This window comes from Neopelma chrysocephalum, unplaced genomic scaffold, assembly GCF_003984885.1.
Source record: "Neopelma chrysocephalum unplaced genomic scaffold, ASM398488v2 Primary Assembly neopelma1_45, whole genome shotgun sequence".
Lineage (NCBI taxonomy): Eukaryota > Metazoa > Chordata > Aves > Passeriformes > Pipridae > Neopelma > Neopelma chrysocephalum.
In genome coordinates, this window is record NW_020897704.1 from 1,754,638 (window position 1) to 1,772,965 (window position 18,328).

General features: G+C 35.4%; 1 protein-coding gene across 22 annotated transcripts in view; it reads right to left on the minus strand.

Moving 5' to 3' along the window:
* The window catches only part of CADPS2 (calcium dependent secretion activator 2), a 294,545-nt gene that overhangs the window by 96,167 nt on the left and 180,050 nt on the right, over nt 1-18,328 (minus strand). For 11 of the 22 annotated variants that reach the window (XM_027679164.1, XM_027679147.1, XM_027679145.1 and 8 more), the window contains exons 9-13: nt 15,977-16,043; nt 10,484-10,592; nt 9,325-9,525; nt 2,730-2,738; nt 146-282 (exon numbers count right to left, since the gene is read on the minus strand). In XM_027679164.1, coding sequence (XP_027534965.1) covers nt 146-282; nt 2,730-2,738; nt 9,325-9,525; nt 10,484-10,592; nt 15,977-16,043 — 523 coding nt within the window. The remainder of the gene's footprint in view (nt 1-145; nt 283-2,729; nt 2,739-9,324; nt 9,526-10,483; nt 10,593-15,976; nt 16,044-18,328) is intronic. The other 11 variants (XM_027679163.1, XM_027679152.1, XM_027679160.1 and 8 more) reach the window with 1 other exon arrangement.

The following is an 18,328-nucleotide window of genomic DNA, read 5'->3' on the forward strand; positions in this document are numbered from 1 at the left end:
AGTATATAATTTTCAAATTTGAAACCAATCAATTGGACTGTTTATTCCAACCACAACTGCAGCTGTTGAATGAACTAGGAAGAAAGGACTACTTTGTAACAACTATTTCTTACTTCTTTATATCTATCTTTCAGTCAGTACTCACCAAACAAGAATAGGAGTCATTCAATCTGTGATCCAAGGTCTGCCTCTGAAGCAGTCTAAAGAGGGAAGCATGGTCAAATTTGCAGGGATTAGCAGAAATAAACTCATCCATGCCATGTTTCTGACCACGGTCTGTATCTGTTATACAAGGGAAAAATGTGCAGAATAATACATGTGAGTGTGTGTGTTCAGACTTACAAAAACAAGTGTAAGCATGGTATATAAGTCTCAATATGTAAGCTTTCTTGAAAAAATCTCCCAGAAATAACTCACGTAAGTAGATGCCTGCAGGTGACTTACAGAATTTTGATTTTTTAATCTGAAAATATTATTACTGAATTATTTCTTCATCGTACCAATCTATAGATTGTAACAGTGAAAAAAAATTGCTAACGCAGAGAGATTAAACAAAATTTAGAAAGGCTGCCAGAAAACACAACATAGTACATTAAAATAATTCTTAAAACATTGTTTTCTAGTTGGCTTTTCAAATGTTATGATTTAAAAACAATTTTATGAGTAGAAAAGAAAAATATTCTGTTATTTCCTGGTTTTGTGTGGCTCTCTAATTTTAGCAAAATAAAGAGAAAATATTTAAAAAAAAGAAAAAAGAAAAGAAAGAAAAAAAAAAGGTTTACGCATTTATTTCTTTGGAAAAGAAAGAGCATCTTTACTGCAGATCAAAGTACCACTCATAGAAATATTCATCATGGCTTGAAGCATACTTCTCAAATGGCAAACTGGAGCAGAAATGAACACACTGGCTTGAGCTAGGTCATTTCCAGCCTTCTTTTTGTACTCGGCTTTTAATGAGACAAACCTTAATGTAGTAATGGCAAAGAGCTCCTTCAACCTTCCAGCAAAGAGTACTGAAAAAGGGAGCAGCATTTTTGTGTAAATACATTGAGAAAACATACCATCCCAAATGGCACTTCAATCAAAGGCCCAAATTTATTCTTCTTCACAGATTGCATCTTTCAACGCCTTCAAACCCCGCGGGTTTATCAAAAGAGAAGCTCTAGTGATTGCTTTCATTAATGCTATGTTTTGTCAAAGTCTTCAATGTGAATTATCTATCTAGTATGGACAGAAAAAGCCTTACAGTGCCCAAAAGGACTAGTTATGTATTAGCACATTAGCTGTCTTGGATTCTATAGACTGTACTGGGGTGAACAGTCCTATCAACTCAAAAATTGACTTCCCCTTTCAATAGGGTCTTAGCTCTTTGTTCCTTTAAATTCAAACCTAGGTCTTTTTATATTCGTTACCAGAAAAGTATAGATCTAAGTGTATCCTAAATGCGATTTTGAAAACCTGCATAGTAGAAATCTAAAATTTGTAAAGAAAGGAGACAAAAGTTTATTGATTAAACCCAATTATAGAGTCAGGTTCATAATAAAACTCAATATTGATCTGTGAGCATGATGCTAACATAATCAGTCACATTTAGAAATTTAGCCCCAGATCATATTGATCCATGTCAAGTCCAACTTTCAGCTGTATTTGTGGATGGGAGAATTATTTAATTCAAGCTGAAGGATCTGCAACATCACATCCTGGAAAGATGCAGAAACTAATTCATATCACTTGGCTTTGCATTGTCAAAGCAAGAGTCACATCCATGTGACAGATTTCACCAAGGTGGATGCAGCAAATAAACAGTATGACAATATGTCGATGGTGAAAGGTACGAGACCATCATCTCAGAGAACAGCAGCAAGTATTTTTAATGGTTGAAAGATCTGTAGCATATGTGATTACCTAGATTAGCATTATTTCCATGAACTAGATTATCATTATTGACAAACCCAGCTTATATTTTTGACAAAGGTACAGGAAATGGTCTCTCTTAATTAGTGCAATTAAACTGTATTTAAACAGATTAATTCAACTGATATCAATACAATACATTTCTGAAAGTACTAAACAATATGTGAAGTTATCTACAGCTTTCAAAATGACCACAAACAGAGAAAACTCTTTTAAACCCATTATGTTTAACGTGTGATGATTTTGACATTTCTTGTAAGTTTTCCTTCTTATAAGAATATCTGGTTTATCACGACACTATTTATAGTAAGTGAGATGGCAAAAACGAAAAACTATTAATATTTCTTTCTGCCATTGGTATCATCTACAAATTATATAGAGCTGAACCTTTCTTAAACTAACGGCGTGGATTTTTTTCTCTGGGTAATCACACAAATATAAAAGATGCCCCTTTTTAAAAAGAGAAGCTGTAAGTACTGACAAGCAATTAAGTATTCTGAAATCCAGGAGGCTGGATGTTGCAAAAGAAACAGATTCAACATACTGATACAGTATCCATATGATCAGAATGTATAAGGTGATCTATTGAAAACAATACAGCTTGTGAAAGCAGAATCTGATATTACATAATTTGGACAAAACAAGAAAAAGTATTTATTTAATAATATAAATATTTGCTAGAGTTAATTCTATGTAAAGATCCATGACTTTCACGTCTTTCTAAGTGAATCAAGCAGTACAAAAAACAGTCAAATAGTAACAGGAGATCTGTTACCAAATATATTTTGCCAACAGAAAAACAACTAAAAACTTACCTTTGCCAGCTATAGGCAAGCAGGAAATAACAGAAGAATAGGTCCAGTGTAATACATTTAATTTTGTTTATTGTTATGATATACATACAAGGTAACTGGTAAATATTTTGAAACAAAATGGATTTTTAAACAAAAGTAAGAACTTGAACAAAGTTTATGAGGAATTTATAAATGTTATATGACCATGATGAAAAAAATTACCACCCTACTTTTAAAAATTGTTAGTGATTGTATTTTTCAAATTCCTGCGTAAATGAGCTTTAGCTGTCCTGTTCAAGCAACATGCAAATGCAGAAGACATAAAGAGTCCCATATTATGATACAGAGTTAATAAAAAATATAAATCCATTATTATCTCTATGCTTTCTCAATCTTGGAAAATATTGAGAAGATATTTGGGGAGAGCTTTGAAGCAGTAATATTTCTTCTGCGTTTTCACAATTAGTTTTTTCTTCCCTTTTTGATGGAATTTGTTGTCCTGCTTTTCAATTTGCCTTTATCTCAAAATCATTGTTTTGGCTTCTACTTACATGTTTCACTGCCTGTTTCAAGTTGTGTATTTATTTAATCTTTTGGAAACTGTTAATGAAAATACTATGCTTTTTTTGGATCAAGATAGGAAAAATACATATATTTTCAAATGATGGTAAAAACATACAAAACCTATTGCGAGAGTTCTAGCAAATTCTTCAGGTGTTCTTTTAGACAAGAATAATAATTTTGGCAGAATATAATCCTAAACATGCCTGTTGCTGTCTTTGCAAGAAACTTCCAATTTTAGTCCATCTGCAAAGGCTATGAAAATCATCTCATGCCCAGAGACTCAGCAGAGTTGACCAAATTAAGACTACCAAGAATTTCATGTTTATAGTACATTCTCAAGTGGTTCATAGTATCCCTAGACATCATCTCTGCCCTGTTCCAGCCCAGAAGTAAACACACATTTTCTGCAGCATTTACTTTGTGCTAGGGTGAACTACAAGAACTGGCATTGCAAAGTGGTGACCTCCTCCCTTTTGTGGTTCTCAGTGACACTCCTGCTTGAGTTTAAGCATTGTGGAAGCAATCTGAACTAGCTCAGGCAGGCAGGAAAGAAGAGCAGGTAGAGGCAAGAAATTTAGTATTGTAGGGATTAAAAAGATTTAAAGACTAGGAGTAGCAACGTAAGAACTATGACTGATACAGAAGGGGCTGGAACTGGTTGGAAAAGACAGTGGCAAGACATGCATTACATTCCTTCAAGTGCCACTCCAGACAGATAGTGACAGCTTACATTGGAAACATTTTGACTCCTGATCATTGACCAGGACTCCAAAGTGCTAACATGCTTAGAAACACAGGCCAAAGAGACAATCTATGACCCCAGAACATTATAATTTAGATATCAGGCCATGAAATCGCTGCTGCAGAGAAAGTGGCAGAGAATGAGAAAGCAGCTGGCCATACAGACTGTCAGGCTGGGGATACCACACTGACCACCATTGTCAGTATTTTGCTGAAGGACAGATTTGAAGAGGATAGTAGATAATTTTTATATGTTTCTGAGCAGTACAGGAGAAGAGCATAAAGAGGACTTACTGAATGCCTAAGGTGGTGGAGGCCAGTGTTAACATTTTCTTTCTAAAAGGGAGAAGGGGGTAGTTGGAGGCAAGCAGGAAACAGACATAAAGGGGAATGGGGGAACATGGAAGGAGATTGGAGTTACTCTACTCTTCCAGGTGGCAAGGGTAAGATGGAAATAAAGCTGCCACACCTGCTGAGAAAACTACATCAAATGAAAAAATATATTTGTTTGTTTCTAAAAATTTTAATTAATTGAACATACAGATGCAAACGTAAGAGAACTATTTTAAAAGAACTGCATTACGAGAATATTAAAAATTATTCCAAAACTGAGCAATGCCACCATAAGTTTAAGTAGTGATATTTCTTGTGTGTATGTCTTATGACACCAGTATTAATATTAATCATATTCTGGTTTTTGCATAGAGTCTCTAATGTAGCCAGATCAAAGACTGAGAGTGATACAAATACCATTTAAAACCCCTATGAAGTTCATAATTTATTCCCACATTATTAAACTGTGATAGAAATTTTAAAGCACTTATCATTGGTATATGCAAATACATTGAAAATGTTAATATTATATTTTCATGACTAACTCCAAAGTATTAATTCATTTAGCAAATTGCCTGCATTTTCTGCTTGATTGCACAACACTGACGGCTCCGCTTGCATGATTTAAATGCCCACACAAGTTTCCTCTGTGGCAGTCTCTCGGTCAGATGGATGTTTCATTTGGAAATGTCTTCAACTTTGCTGTCACTAGATTGGTGTTTTGTAACACCAATGTATGGTCTATGTATTTCACTTCCTTTGCTACCCCTTGCTACTTAAGAAATAAGATCTGATGTTCTGTACATGGGGTCTAAACAGTATTTTTATGACAACAGTTATAATCAGTCTCTGCAAATTGTCAAATTGTTTTTGTGAGCTGTTTTGATGTGACATGATTTCAAAAAAGAGATGAAGAAAGCTATACATCTCAGATCAAATGACTTCTCACCTAACTTGTTTTTCTAGTATCTGACTCTCTCCTTTCTTTGCAAATATTTTTCATGAAAAGACCATTTCCGAACTCAAGTGTGTGGGATCAGAATGATGTTTGACTTTATATTTGTTGATTAAGACATGACAATCCCCTGATGTGCTGCTGTTAACTCCCGTGTTATGACCAAGTTATTATCAGTGTTCAGCACTTCAGGAGCCTTTTCAACTATATGAATACATCTCCTAATACACTGCTCATTAAGAAAGGGATCACTTCCCGCACCTTTATGTGACTCAGCTGAATCTATTTTTCATTGGTGCTTTCCCTGAAACATTAATGACCTTGGGAAACTTCTGCCTTTTCTACAAAGATCCATCCTTAAATACTCTGTTCTTTGTATTCAACATGCTTTTGCAGAGTGGAACTGGAGACCAGTCTCCTTTTCTTGATCAGTGCTGACATTAGCCTGTCTACTACAAAACTGCAATACCAAGTTACTTAGAAATGAAGAAGTTGGCTAGTATGCATTTTAAAAGTTTGACAGATGCAATAGTAGTTTGATTCCAGTGCCACACCAAAATATTTGTCTCATTGGTAGTATAAAATATCAAGTTTCTTCTAAATTACCTACATGAATGACACTAAATTGCTATATAGCATCAACAGGAAGAGCCTCTACATTCAGTTAGTGATCTTTAGGCTGGCCTTCTGGAGTGCTGCTGCTGTGCACAAACACGAGTAACATTTCTATTTTCTCCATTTGTGATAATAGCTGTAAAGATCAGGCAGACCCTGGCTGTCCTATTATAATCACATTTAGTTTCTTTTCACAAGTTCCTCATGTGTTTGCTTTGATCTAGATTTGAGGTGGCTGGATTTTATTCACTCTTTTGCATAAGGAATTATCTTATGTGGAACCAAGCACCAATAACTGCAAAAAAAATACAGCCCATGGTATCCTTTCTACTACTTTCTTTTATACAAAAGGAGTTCATGGTATAGATCACAGGAATAACTCTACCCCATCTCAAATAACCCTTAAAAGTTTTGAACTTGGGACTATAGAAAACAGCAAGGGCTGTGAAAACAAAGTATTGTTTATTATTATTTACACAAATCACTTGATTAAAAATGTTAAATGTTTAAGGAAAAGCTTGCATTTAACAAATGTCAATTCCAGCTAATAATGTAAGATTAACTTTGGAAGATGCATTTTTGTCTACAAGGCAATGGAAAATGAAAATGTTATTATGCATTACTAGCAAAGAACTAACCTCAATACTGCTAGGTATGTGGCATTATTAATCATCATCTGATGTTTTAATTTCTTAAATGACCACTTTCAGTTGCTTTTCGTATCTATCAAGAAAATTTCAGGATGACAGAAGATATTTTATAAACACAATACAGAAAAACACTGAAACCTGTGTCCTTAAGTTGACTTTTTTCTACATCCTATAGTTTTAAAGATATTTAATTTTCTCCAAGTTATTGGAAGTTCTTTTTGAACCTTTTTGTTAGGGTGAGTAAGTTGATTTTTCATCATCCAAGAGGATGAAGAAGAGGCGTCAAGGCTCTTCTTCAAGGATTCAACGCTTGAATGCTGTTAACTGACATTCGTTTTGCAAAGCCCTAGTTGGTTCTCTGCTTTCTGTATGTGGAGGCATGATATACTGTAGAAACTAAAACGTGATCTTATATTGGCTTGAAATGCCTAACCTGTGCATTAAGTGGAAAATAAGAAACATAAAAATAGTCACAGACAAATTATCCATTCAAAACTGAATTTCTTACCACTAAAAATGTATCAAAATAAAGAAGAAAAAATTGGAACTTCATTTATTATATATAATAGCTCTCAAGTACATGGTGTTATATTTTGATAAAACATATAAGACTCTTAGCTTCATGCCAACATTTTTCTAAGGGGAAACAAAATTAACTTCTGAGGAAACTGAACATATTTAAATGTGACAAAAGATCATCTATAGATTCTTCTTAGCAGTAAGACCATGCCATAAGAAAATCAGTACAGTATATGTAAATGAAGTAAGAGTCTTGGAAAATTATTTAAGGTTATATATCTAAACCCTAGTTCTTGTAGTTTCTTAAAAAATGATTAATTTGATTATGCCCATTTCTACTTCAAGTGCGAAAGATAGAATAATAAAATTTTCCTCATGTAGACAGAACTGGGGTATTACAGATAGTGGTTCTAAAACTCACATTAAATTAAATTCCACAGGTTATCCTATTGCAAAGAATTTTATGAATTATTTTATGAATTATTACAAAATAGTGACTTTGAAGTCTACTAACCCCAAATGCAAATAATAGATTAACCACAGATTTTTGATTTATAAACAGTTCAGTCATACGAGTTTGTGCAACTTGATACATAAGCACGACAGAAAAATACATGATGTTTGAGGTTTTTGAGCTTCCCTTAAAATTTTAAAATAAACCTTTTTTTTCTATGGTTTCCACTTAGGAACTGTAGTCACCCTAAAATAAAGTCTAAACCAATATCAAGATGTGCCAATTTTGCTTTTTAATTCTTCACCACTATCAGTAATTTTACCTCTGAAAACATAATTTCAGTATATCTGAACTTGCAATTGTTTTTTGTACCTTTTTCTTTCTATGACTTTTGCTGCCCTGCAGTCAAGAGTTTTCTAGTTGCTTTCACTTCCAGGTAAACCCTGTGTCCAAAACCAGGAGCAATTCCTTGGCTACTACTGACTATGGTCACTTCTTTTGTACTTTCTAACCGGTGCATATGAAGTAGAAACATTAGGCAGGAACACAGTGAACTCCCACTACCCAGCCCAGATCCAGGTAACTGGAAGGAGGTGAGCAGAAACACTCCTTGGCTGTTGCTCCACCTTTGCTTTTGCAACATTACTTCCATCTCACAAAATACTTCACTTTAATGCCCCTGTCAGGAATGGTTACTTCACAAATTGCTTCAGATTAATTCCCTTCCACATTGTTTCAGATTAAAAACAGATATCAGTGCTTTTGTGAGACTAAATTTTTTTTCAATGATCTTGACAGCCTAGTCAGGACTTTAGATAAATATTTCTGAGTTTAATGAGCATATTTTACATTTTTTCTAACCGCAAAATGATATAAGATTACAGGATGAATGGAAGGCTGTGAGACTGAGGAAGGAGACTGGGTTTGGGTCAACCTGCTACAGACTTCAGACATTAAACCAAGTTTAGTCTAAAATATATATCTCTCTTCTGTCACCCTACATGTACAGGTATATGATAATGAAGAAGGATTATTGTATACAGTAGTATAATGTTGCAAAAATCCAATGGCTACTACAAAAATCCTTGGATTGCACTCAACCTCCATAACAACAGTAAAAAAAATGCATATATGCTTCCTATGTGCAGATAAATGACATGAAGGAATACTTTGAAAGAGACTATACCAAAATCTGAAGATATATTTAATATATGCTATCTACCTTAATTTTCTCTGAAACAATATTTTCCTCAAAGAAAGATGAGGAAAACTTGAATAATTTAAAAAAGCTTTTTATACATAGTTTAATATTACACTGTGCGCTGAAAAAATCCAGCAGCCTCTCTAGTGCCTTTCAGCTCACAAGGTACTGTCTGCATAGCAATTTTTAGATAACTAATACATACTATGTATGATAAAGTTGACCTAAATCTATAAAAGTTCTGAGAATAGATTGATGCTTTTCTATTCAACCCTACACTGGCTGGCTAATGAAAAATAAAATGCAAACCAAACACCGTCTCCATGGTAATATGTTGGTCAATTGTAATGAACATGAAACTAATTACTGTATTTTCATGGATTATAATAATGACCTGCAAGTCAGGATTTCCCTTGCTGTTAATAAGAATCTGAGTTAAAGAGCTTCTGGCTAACAACAAACTGCTAGGCACGTTTGCCTAGTGAATAAGTTCTGCTTAATTAAACTTCATTGAGGGAGCTGCTACACATTTTAACAGCTAAAAGCAAAACCAAAGCCACAAAAGAAAATGAAAGCCAACTTACAAAGTGGGGATATATCTGTGACATTGCCTCCTTTAGGATTCATCTTCTGAGCTTGACTTGCAGGAACAGGCTTATACGACTGACCCGTGGCTCTGTACATAGCTTGAACCCAGAGTATTCTATCCTGCTCATCATCACTGGCAAATATCACGGTATCGCCTTCTTTAACAGCATTGAAAAACATTCGACCACCCTGAAGACCTAAAGCAGTAAATAAGAAGGTAATCTTGATAAATACATGTTACTTCTTAGTCACCATCAATGTTTATTACATTATTGGTTTTACTCTGAATATGTATGTATGGAGGGGTGTGTTAAAATATTTTATAGCTATTTAGGACCTAAAAATATGATAAAATCTAGAGCTATAAGGATCAAATGGTAACACATAAGTAGAATAAATATATAAGTCACAGGAGAAAATATTTACATGACTCCACTTCGAATTCAGCTTCAATTTATTTCTTATTCATCTTCTCTGTGTCATACGCTATTTTGCATTTCTCTAACATATCTTCCTTCCTGGCAGTATTTTCCTAGATGGAATACCCTGTCAACTTTATTTCTTATTGAACAGAGACAGCTCCACACCTCTTATCACTGTTGCTGTTCCTTCCTTAGTAGTTTTTCTCATTCCAGTATTTTTCTCTGAGACCATGTAATGAGAACAGCACACAACAGTGTAACTTTGCTTTTTTCTGCCATTTTAATACTTGTGCAGATTTTTCTGATATCTCCAAATTTATTTTTTATTACTATGAGTAATTTGTCTTTCACAAGAAGTCATCATTTGCCTTCCTTTCTATGTTATTTATGAATACACTTCACAGTACACTGCCATATGTCACCACCATCAAAACAGAAAAGAGAAATACTGACTAGTATTTCATAAATTTTCATAAGTAGTCATAATTTTTTCCTCGTATTATATGTGGTCTTACAATGGTTCAGGAAACTTTAGTGTAAAGTTTATTGTTCATTAGTCTTACAACAAGCTTCCCTCTAAAAGGATGATTTTTCACATCAGAATGTTCTAGTGGAATAATTGCCAAAGACCCTTGGGCTTTTTTGGTGCTAGATCAAAATGATCAAACTCAATCAGCTGTTTTACACACATATATCGTGTCTCAGTATCATACTTCAAAATTGTGAAAAGTACCTGTGTGAGGAGCTGTATAATCCACAGTGTATCCTTCGAGTTGCATCAGTTCCTGAGGCTCAGATTTCTTTTCTCTGTAACTGCACATTGCAAATGTGTATTGGCTAACCTGGATAAGAAATTACTTCTTAATTGATGATTATATTCCAGAAATGTATAACAAAGATACCATGGTTTAAATTAGTGTTCAGTTGCACTGAAAAAATAACAGCCCTTTATTTTCTCCAGAAATATTAACAGTGTAAAACTTTGTGTTCTTTCCTCTTTCTGCCAAAACGAAGGAAAGAAACAAACCACAGCCATAAACACATCTCTCTGCAATTTCCTGAAATACAATGCATTTTGGGCTGTTGCTTTATGAGAAATTGAAGGGGAGCCATTTAGGTTCTTATAGGGAAAATACTTGGTATTGTGCTACTGACCAAACTTCTCAGTCTACTGCAAAAGAAAAAAAGTAATATATTCTAAGAAACTGAAAAAAACCCAACTTCTAGGTATAAAAGTTCTGTTTGCAGAAGGAGTGCCACAATTATGAATAAACTGGAAAAAGGAACACATAATCTGGCCATTTTTAGTTAAAGATGGAAGCACCAGAACCTTCAGTTTGATTTTGGTATCTTTTGCATCTGTGTTCTCACCCATCTCTGGGTCGCTTGGCTCACTAGATACAGCACTGTGTAGGCCAGGTAGCTTGCAGCTGGCATGAACAACATTAATTACTTCTCATCAAGTACAATTATTAAAAAAATAATAAAGCAATAAGAAAAGAATCCATCACCGTGAGGTTATAGACTCTGTAGGCAAAATAGAAAACAATAAGGAGAGCTGAGGAAAAAGTGACTGGAAAGATAAAGAAAGAAATGTAACAGCTGGGAGGGAAAAAGCTGAATCACTGAAACAAAATGAGGTGTTCCCACCCTTAAATGAAGAGCTGGGAAGATTATAAGAGGTGAGCAGAAGAAAGACTGCGTGAATCTCTGAGCACTTGAAACTTAGGGAAACTGAATGTATATGTACCTCTGAAACGCTCATCTCCAAAGACTGTAGGATACCCAGTCAACAGACTTGTTTTGAACTATAATATTATTTCTTAGATCTGTAAAATTTATGGATAGGCAAGGACTCATCTGAGAGACGATGGACCATCTTTATTTTGACTGCTGATTGCTCAGCTAATTGTTATCTAGAATTACTTCTTAGGCTACAACTTCAGGAATGATCCTTTTTGAAGTAAAATTTGGACAGCTGATTTCAGCTTCATTCATATATTTGCTGGTGCTGTACCTTTATTCTCCATAAAAGATTGATGCTTTTTGAAAATAAGGAAGTAATGTGTGATTATTATATGCATAATGCTCTAAAACTATTTCATTATTTTAATTGTTGGGGCTTTTTTGAAACAGCACTATGCTGTGCTATGTATATGCAGTGCATGGTGACTGAATATCCCCTGCCACAGCCTGTACAAGCAAAAGGAACAGCTCTCTCCACAAAATGGCCATCAGGACCCAAGTGCCAAACTGATGTCTCCAGAACCACAGCAGTCTACAGGGGGGAGCAATTAAACGTAGGTATTCAAGTTTAATTAATATATTAGTTAAGCAAAGGTAGTTGTATAGGAGATAAGAATTTGAGAGACACTGTCAGGCGACTAAAACTGAGTGCCAGCTTTCCACATCAGATTTGGTACATACGCTTAAGGAGGTTGTACCAAGACCAGGCTAAATATACATAAACACAAAAAAACCAATCTAGCCCATCCAGAAAATCAGATTTTCAGGTTAGTAGGGTCTCTTACAAGCTGCCAGCATGACAGGCACGGCAGAATTTCACCTCACTGTTTGTGCATTCAGCCCACAATTTTGCTTTCATTCATAGTATATGTATTTTAGAAAATAAATATATTTTGGTTTAAAGATTTTAAATTATCCCTGGGCTGGCAGGGCAGGGCTTTGAAGCTAGGGTCCAGCCAGGAGTGGGGCAGCCAGTAGCACTGGGGTAGTCCGCCCCAAACCCAGCACCAGGCACTGGGCATGGGCCAAGGCTGGGCCTTGGATGGGGGGAGCTGGAGACCAGCCCTTCTGTGGCATCACTGGGGCTGGGGATGATGGCCCCAGGAGGCTGGAATGGGGTGCTGGACTGTGGACAGGGACAGTCAGGGCTGGTGGTCCCCTTGGGACCCTGACACAGGACTCATCCCCTATGCCACACCATCCGCTTTAGGCCTGGCAGCAACATCACCTTGGGTCACTGCTTGGTATTTCCCTGCTTATATTCCCAAGAACCATATTTGCCCTTATGCACAAGCATGGAGGGAGCTGTTGGTTAGTCACGCACCTCTAAATCCTTTGCAACTAGAACCATATTTCATGAGAGCTTTCTCCTCTTTCTTTGTAAACCTACAGTTTTAATTTTTGATACCTGGCACTGCAGTAAAAAAAAAAAAATCAGTTATTCTATTTGGTTGAATTAAATAAACTGGCAAGCACCCACATCCATGTCTCACATTTTTATGCCAACAATTCCATGTAATCACACTGTACAGGCAGTGTGAGCCATCAAAAGGGAAGCTGGCAGACGCTGATTGTGGAAATAGGATGTCCATTTTTTTTATATTTTTTCAGCCGCTCTATGTTTCTGAAGACAAGCTTGTGGAAGGTCTGGGCTATGTATCTTCATTTTTAACCTTATGTCTATAACAAGACAGACATTATAGTGCTGTTGATTTTACTTTTTTCAAATGTATTTCAAGTGCATGCTCTTATTTTTAAAAGAACAATCAGTCACAATCAGTGACTTTATCTTTTTGTTGAAAATGAGACATTTTAAAGTCTCTTCACCAAAGAAACAGATACAAAAATGCCAGAAAACTTTGCTGGGGGAAAAGAAAGTCTCAACAAAATAAATACAGAACTTGACTCGTTTATTTACACTTGCAATCTCTTAAACCCTTTTCCTTATGATTATCAGTGGCTGCTATCACTTATTACAGAAAGAATTACCAGCACAATCTGAAATTACACTTTTTAATATATATCTGTGACTGGGTTTAAGTGTACTATTAGTAGTTAATGGAGCTGTAACTAGCTTTGCCTTAGAATTCAGCAAATTAGCATAAATACTTCATAGAGTACTTTTGGTACTCGCAAGTCAGGACTATGTATGACACATTCTCAGACAAAAACAGAATTAAGCCATCTTCTTGAATGGTAATCTTGACAAAAGAAAAGGCAAACCTCTTCCTACAACTGCATTTACCTGAATTTCATTATTTTCCAGATGTCCAAACACCTGACTACCAGCTGTTCCACCTATTTTGTAACAAAGTGGAAAAGCAACAATGTGTGCATGTATGACAGACAGGCACAGAAATGTGAACGTGACTTATGAGCAGTGTCACTAGCGGATGTCCCCATGGGGCACAAAGACCCTGTTTAATGTGCTGGGAGGAAGTGTTACTGCAAACCTGGAGGCTGACTCTGTGGTGTCTGCTACAGGGCTTCACTGGGCAGCCCACTCCAGGAGTTCAGCAGCAAGAATTAGCCTGCGTGGTTGGCGTGTTTAGAAAAAAATTATCCATGAAAAAAATGACTGACTTTTCAAACATTAGAACAAATGAAATTAAAATGACAGAAGTGAATCTGCATTCTGATTACTGGAGAAAGATATTATCAGACAGTAAATGAAGTAAAACACAGCAGGTCCAGCTGAGGCTTTTTACCAAACATGTTACGTCCCTGTCTTTTTCTGGTTTTAAATGAATAACCTTTTAGAGAAGTGACTGGATGGCAAAGGATAAAAAACAAATATAATTAAGAGGCTAAAATTTTCAGATTCTATAACCTTCCTGTAACACTGATCTGTTCTTTCAGAAACCACTAACAACTTCTAATACGTGCAGCAATAATGAAGGTGCACATTACTCACATCACACATTTCTAAAAATCAACATTATTCTTCTAATGTCATAACTGAGCTAAATTTGCAAAGTCTGTGTAAATCATATCGATAGCGTCTGTCTTAGAACTGAATTTCATGGCCTTCGTATTTTACTGCGTAAGCTAAAAGTTAATCTATAAAGGAAGACTTGTCAATGTGTCAATAATATATCAATACAACAGACTAGTTCATTACTGAATGCTTATTTCACGTGTATTGACTTCAGCTTATTGTCAGTGTATGTATCACAGCTGGACAACATAAATGAGCCAGAGCTGTCTGGACCGTAAATATTGATTTAACATGGTATTTTTTATATAGCTTTCTTGAATTGATAGCTGTTTTAAAATGAAATATATTACTAAATCCCATCACAGTTGGAAAATTCCTGTAATATTCTCCTCCAGTATTCCAATTTCAGCATAGAGAGCAGAAGATAGTTAAAATTAACTTGACTGGAATAAACTAGTCTCCCAGATGATGGTTCCATATCACACTCACATAAAGACTATGTATCTCTTCGGTGTACAATTTAAAAATCAGACGACACCTGTGTCTTAGAGGAAAAGAACAAGTTCTTTCTTTTTGTGAAAGGGGTGATAAGTAGGACAAGTGGTAAAGTGTGAAGGACAAGGCAACATGTAGACTTTCTTCTTTTTTTTCTCTGCAACTTTAAATAATTTCCTCTTCACATCCATGCCTTATATAGAGATCTTCCCAACACTGACAAATATTAATAGTCACAAAAAGTCCTCATCTCTTCACAAAGGAGCCTGGTAAAATCAGAACCCAAATGACTTCTGTAAACTTTCCAACTTTTTTAACCTTATAAGCATTACTCACTGATTATCAATATGCAAGCCAATTCCCATTGAAGCCAGCAAAAACACCATATTGACATCAAGCTCAGCAAGAATAATATGCAAATACTCTTGGGTTTTAACTTTACTTTAATAAAGAACTTGTTCAGTAATTTTCTTTTACATCCTTACAATTTTCATCGTTTAAGAGTAGGAGGAGACCAGGTGAATGTGATTGACAGAATGATAAAGGAATTAGGCTTTCTGCAAAGTAGTTTAAGAAGGTTTAGTTCTTAAAAAAAGCCTCATTAACAGGCTTCAACCTTTGTATGACATTTATGGAGACTCAGATTTTAAGAGTTTTCTGTCAATAAAACAAATGATGCAGAACAGCATTCCCTGTACTTAAATTAATTAAACAGTAAGTACAATCCTTTTTGTGAAATATGACTTTATTTTAACTGAAGTGCTGGTGGAAAGCTGTCAGCAGACTCTTACAGTGTCACAGAAGTTTCCTTCAGAAGTTTCTAGGTTTCAGTTGAAACATTGCTCAGTGTAGGAACCCATTTATATATATGCAAAACTTGGTAATGCTTCAGTTTACTAGGTATGCATATTACAAAAACTAACAAGAAGCTTGGAGTAGTACCGCATACATTGCCTGAAGATAATGATTTATGAATGGCTCCAAAAATAATACATAATTGATAGTCCAAGAATTCTTTTTATTGAGATTTCATGGCAGACTACGAACCTGAACAAGAACAAAGTAGCGTTTTTTCCACCGCTTCCAAACCTTCTGTCCTAGAGCATACAAATATCTGCAAAGGAAATAATAAAAGGAGTATTTTTCCATTAGTATGAAGCATGACATTAGGAGGACCTAATACAAATTTGTGTATTAATTTGCTCTACCTACTGAGCTGCTTCTTCATTGTTGTTACATTTAAAAAGTTATTTTTTTCTTCTTTTTACTCATATCATAAAAATGCAAAGAGACATCCCTTTTCACTCAAAATAACACAAAAAGCAGAAACAAATGACCTCATATTTGGGAAGACCAACCACTTACATTTCACCAATTGTGTCTGAAAAATAGAAAAAATGGCTTAAAGTGGAACACTTTTGACTGCACAGAAATACTGAATGTTAGAAAAGTTAAACTCCCCAACAGCTTTTATCCTGTTTGGTTTCTACAGATTTGTTAGTGTTTATTTAGTCTGTGAGAAGTCAGCCACGGTGTCAGTTTGGTAAAATGCTCACATAACACAATGTCAGCAGATACACAAGATTAAATTTTTTTTCCAGAGTAAACTAGAATCTAATTTCCTAAACAGAAGCACTTCACTATAAAGACTCTTAGATTACAACAACTCCTTGTCACCTTGGCAATTTCCAGGCTTTGAATCAGATCATGTAATGAGAAGTATCAACCAGTGAGATGAGAAAACCACAGATGCTGATACTCTTTGGTGGTAGAGGGAGCACACTCATTACTCAAGAAATTGCAGCAAGTTTTCTGGTATGATAGTGACTTTTTTTTCTGTCACTGTGATCATGTCGCACTGTAGTTAACAAAGACAGCAAGAAGAAAAGGATGAGCTGTGGGATTGTAAGCAAGAGCCTATGAGTGGTAAGGATCTGATGCTTAAGCCCTGACAAGAGAGCAAAATATTACCCAAGAGCTGTCCCTTCTGGCTGGCCAGATTCTGTCAACAGCATCTCACACAACTAGGTTGGTCAAAGGCAGAACAACGACCATTCAGACCAATGAATTCTGCCTTAACAGGGCACTCTCCAGGGCGTGCTGGTACATATATTATGAAGAAATAATAACTAGGATGGGAATGGTTGGTTGGATGATTGATAGATGAACAAGGGCCTCTCTGGTAAGAGGATAAGGTCTTCTGCCCTCTGCTTTCTGATCACTTCTGTGGCTTTGCTGCTTGATAAGTTTGTAACTCAGTCAAAAAACAGAAAAATGAACTAACATCTTACGTGAAATGGGCAAACAAGATAGGGGCAAAACCTTTTTACAACTGTCCTAGCTGTACACTCAGCACATTCTGTCCCACATTAGTCATCACAAAGGACAAATTTGTGTCTAAAATGAATGTTCAGTATAATGTTTATTAACCATGATGGTTTGTCAGATTAAGTAATGGTTCCCTTGTTATTACGACACCAATGTTTGCCCTTCTTCAGCTCCTGTTATACTTGTGTTGAAGCTCTGACTCACTTGGTTACTCTGCTTTTTATTTGTATGAGGGAGAAAAAATTGGCTTTGTGTACACAATTACCAGGCTTCATGTTCTCACAGTAAAATGTCAGAAAATGAGCAACCCAAACTTAGAAACACCAAGTTAATTATTTTTCAGAATTAATGGTGTTAATGTTTTCTTTTTTCTTAATTTCCTTTTCAATTTAATTCTATTCTGAGACTGGCATAAAAAGGTGCTTTTAAAATAAGAGGTCTTAAAAGAACATTTGCCATAGGGAAAGGTGGGCTGCTTTTTAAATTACTTTTCATGTAAGATATACCACGTCCAGGCAGAACTAACACAAGATACAGTAAATTCAAAAATATAAAATAAGAAAGCATACAAAAAGAAATTAAATAGCAATGTGCACTTTTATTCCTCCTACAAATTGCTTCCAACTAAGGTGTTAAATAAGAGTCTCCTTGGGAAACAAAGGAGTGGAACATTAACTATCTAACTTTAAAATCTGCTGGTCTTACATAAGAGTAGGTAACAAAGGAAAATAGCATTCATGACACAGAGCTGGAATTTAGTATAGAAATGCAAAGCTTTATGTTGTCTGGTTTTACAAATCACTATAAACACGCAGTTATAATCTTATGTTATTAATCCCTCTTCCAGTGCCATCTCTAATGGTGACAGTTTTTTTCTAATGTAGAAAGTTTCAGCCATTTACAGGGGGTATCTCCTGTGCTCATCTTAAGTGTGCATGCTCCTGAAAGATAAAGAGATTAATTCTTACTCAAGAGCCTAACATTTACATCTGGAAGGACCCAAATATCCTAGACTTCTAGAATCCTCTTTGAACTTCTTTTTCTGTAGAAACTGCAGATGATGTCTAGAAC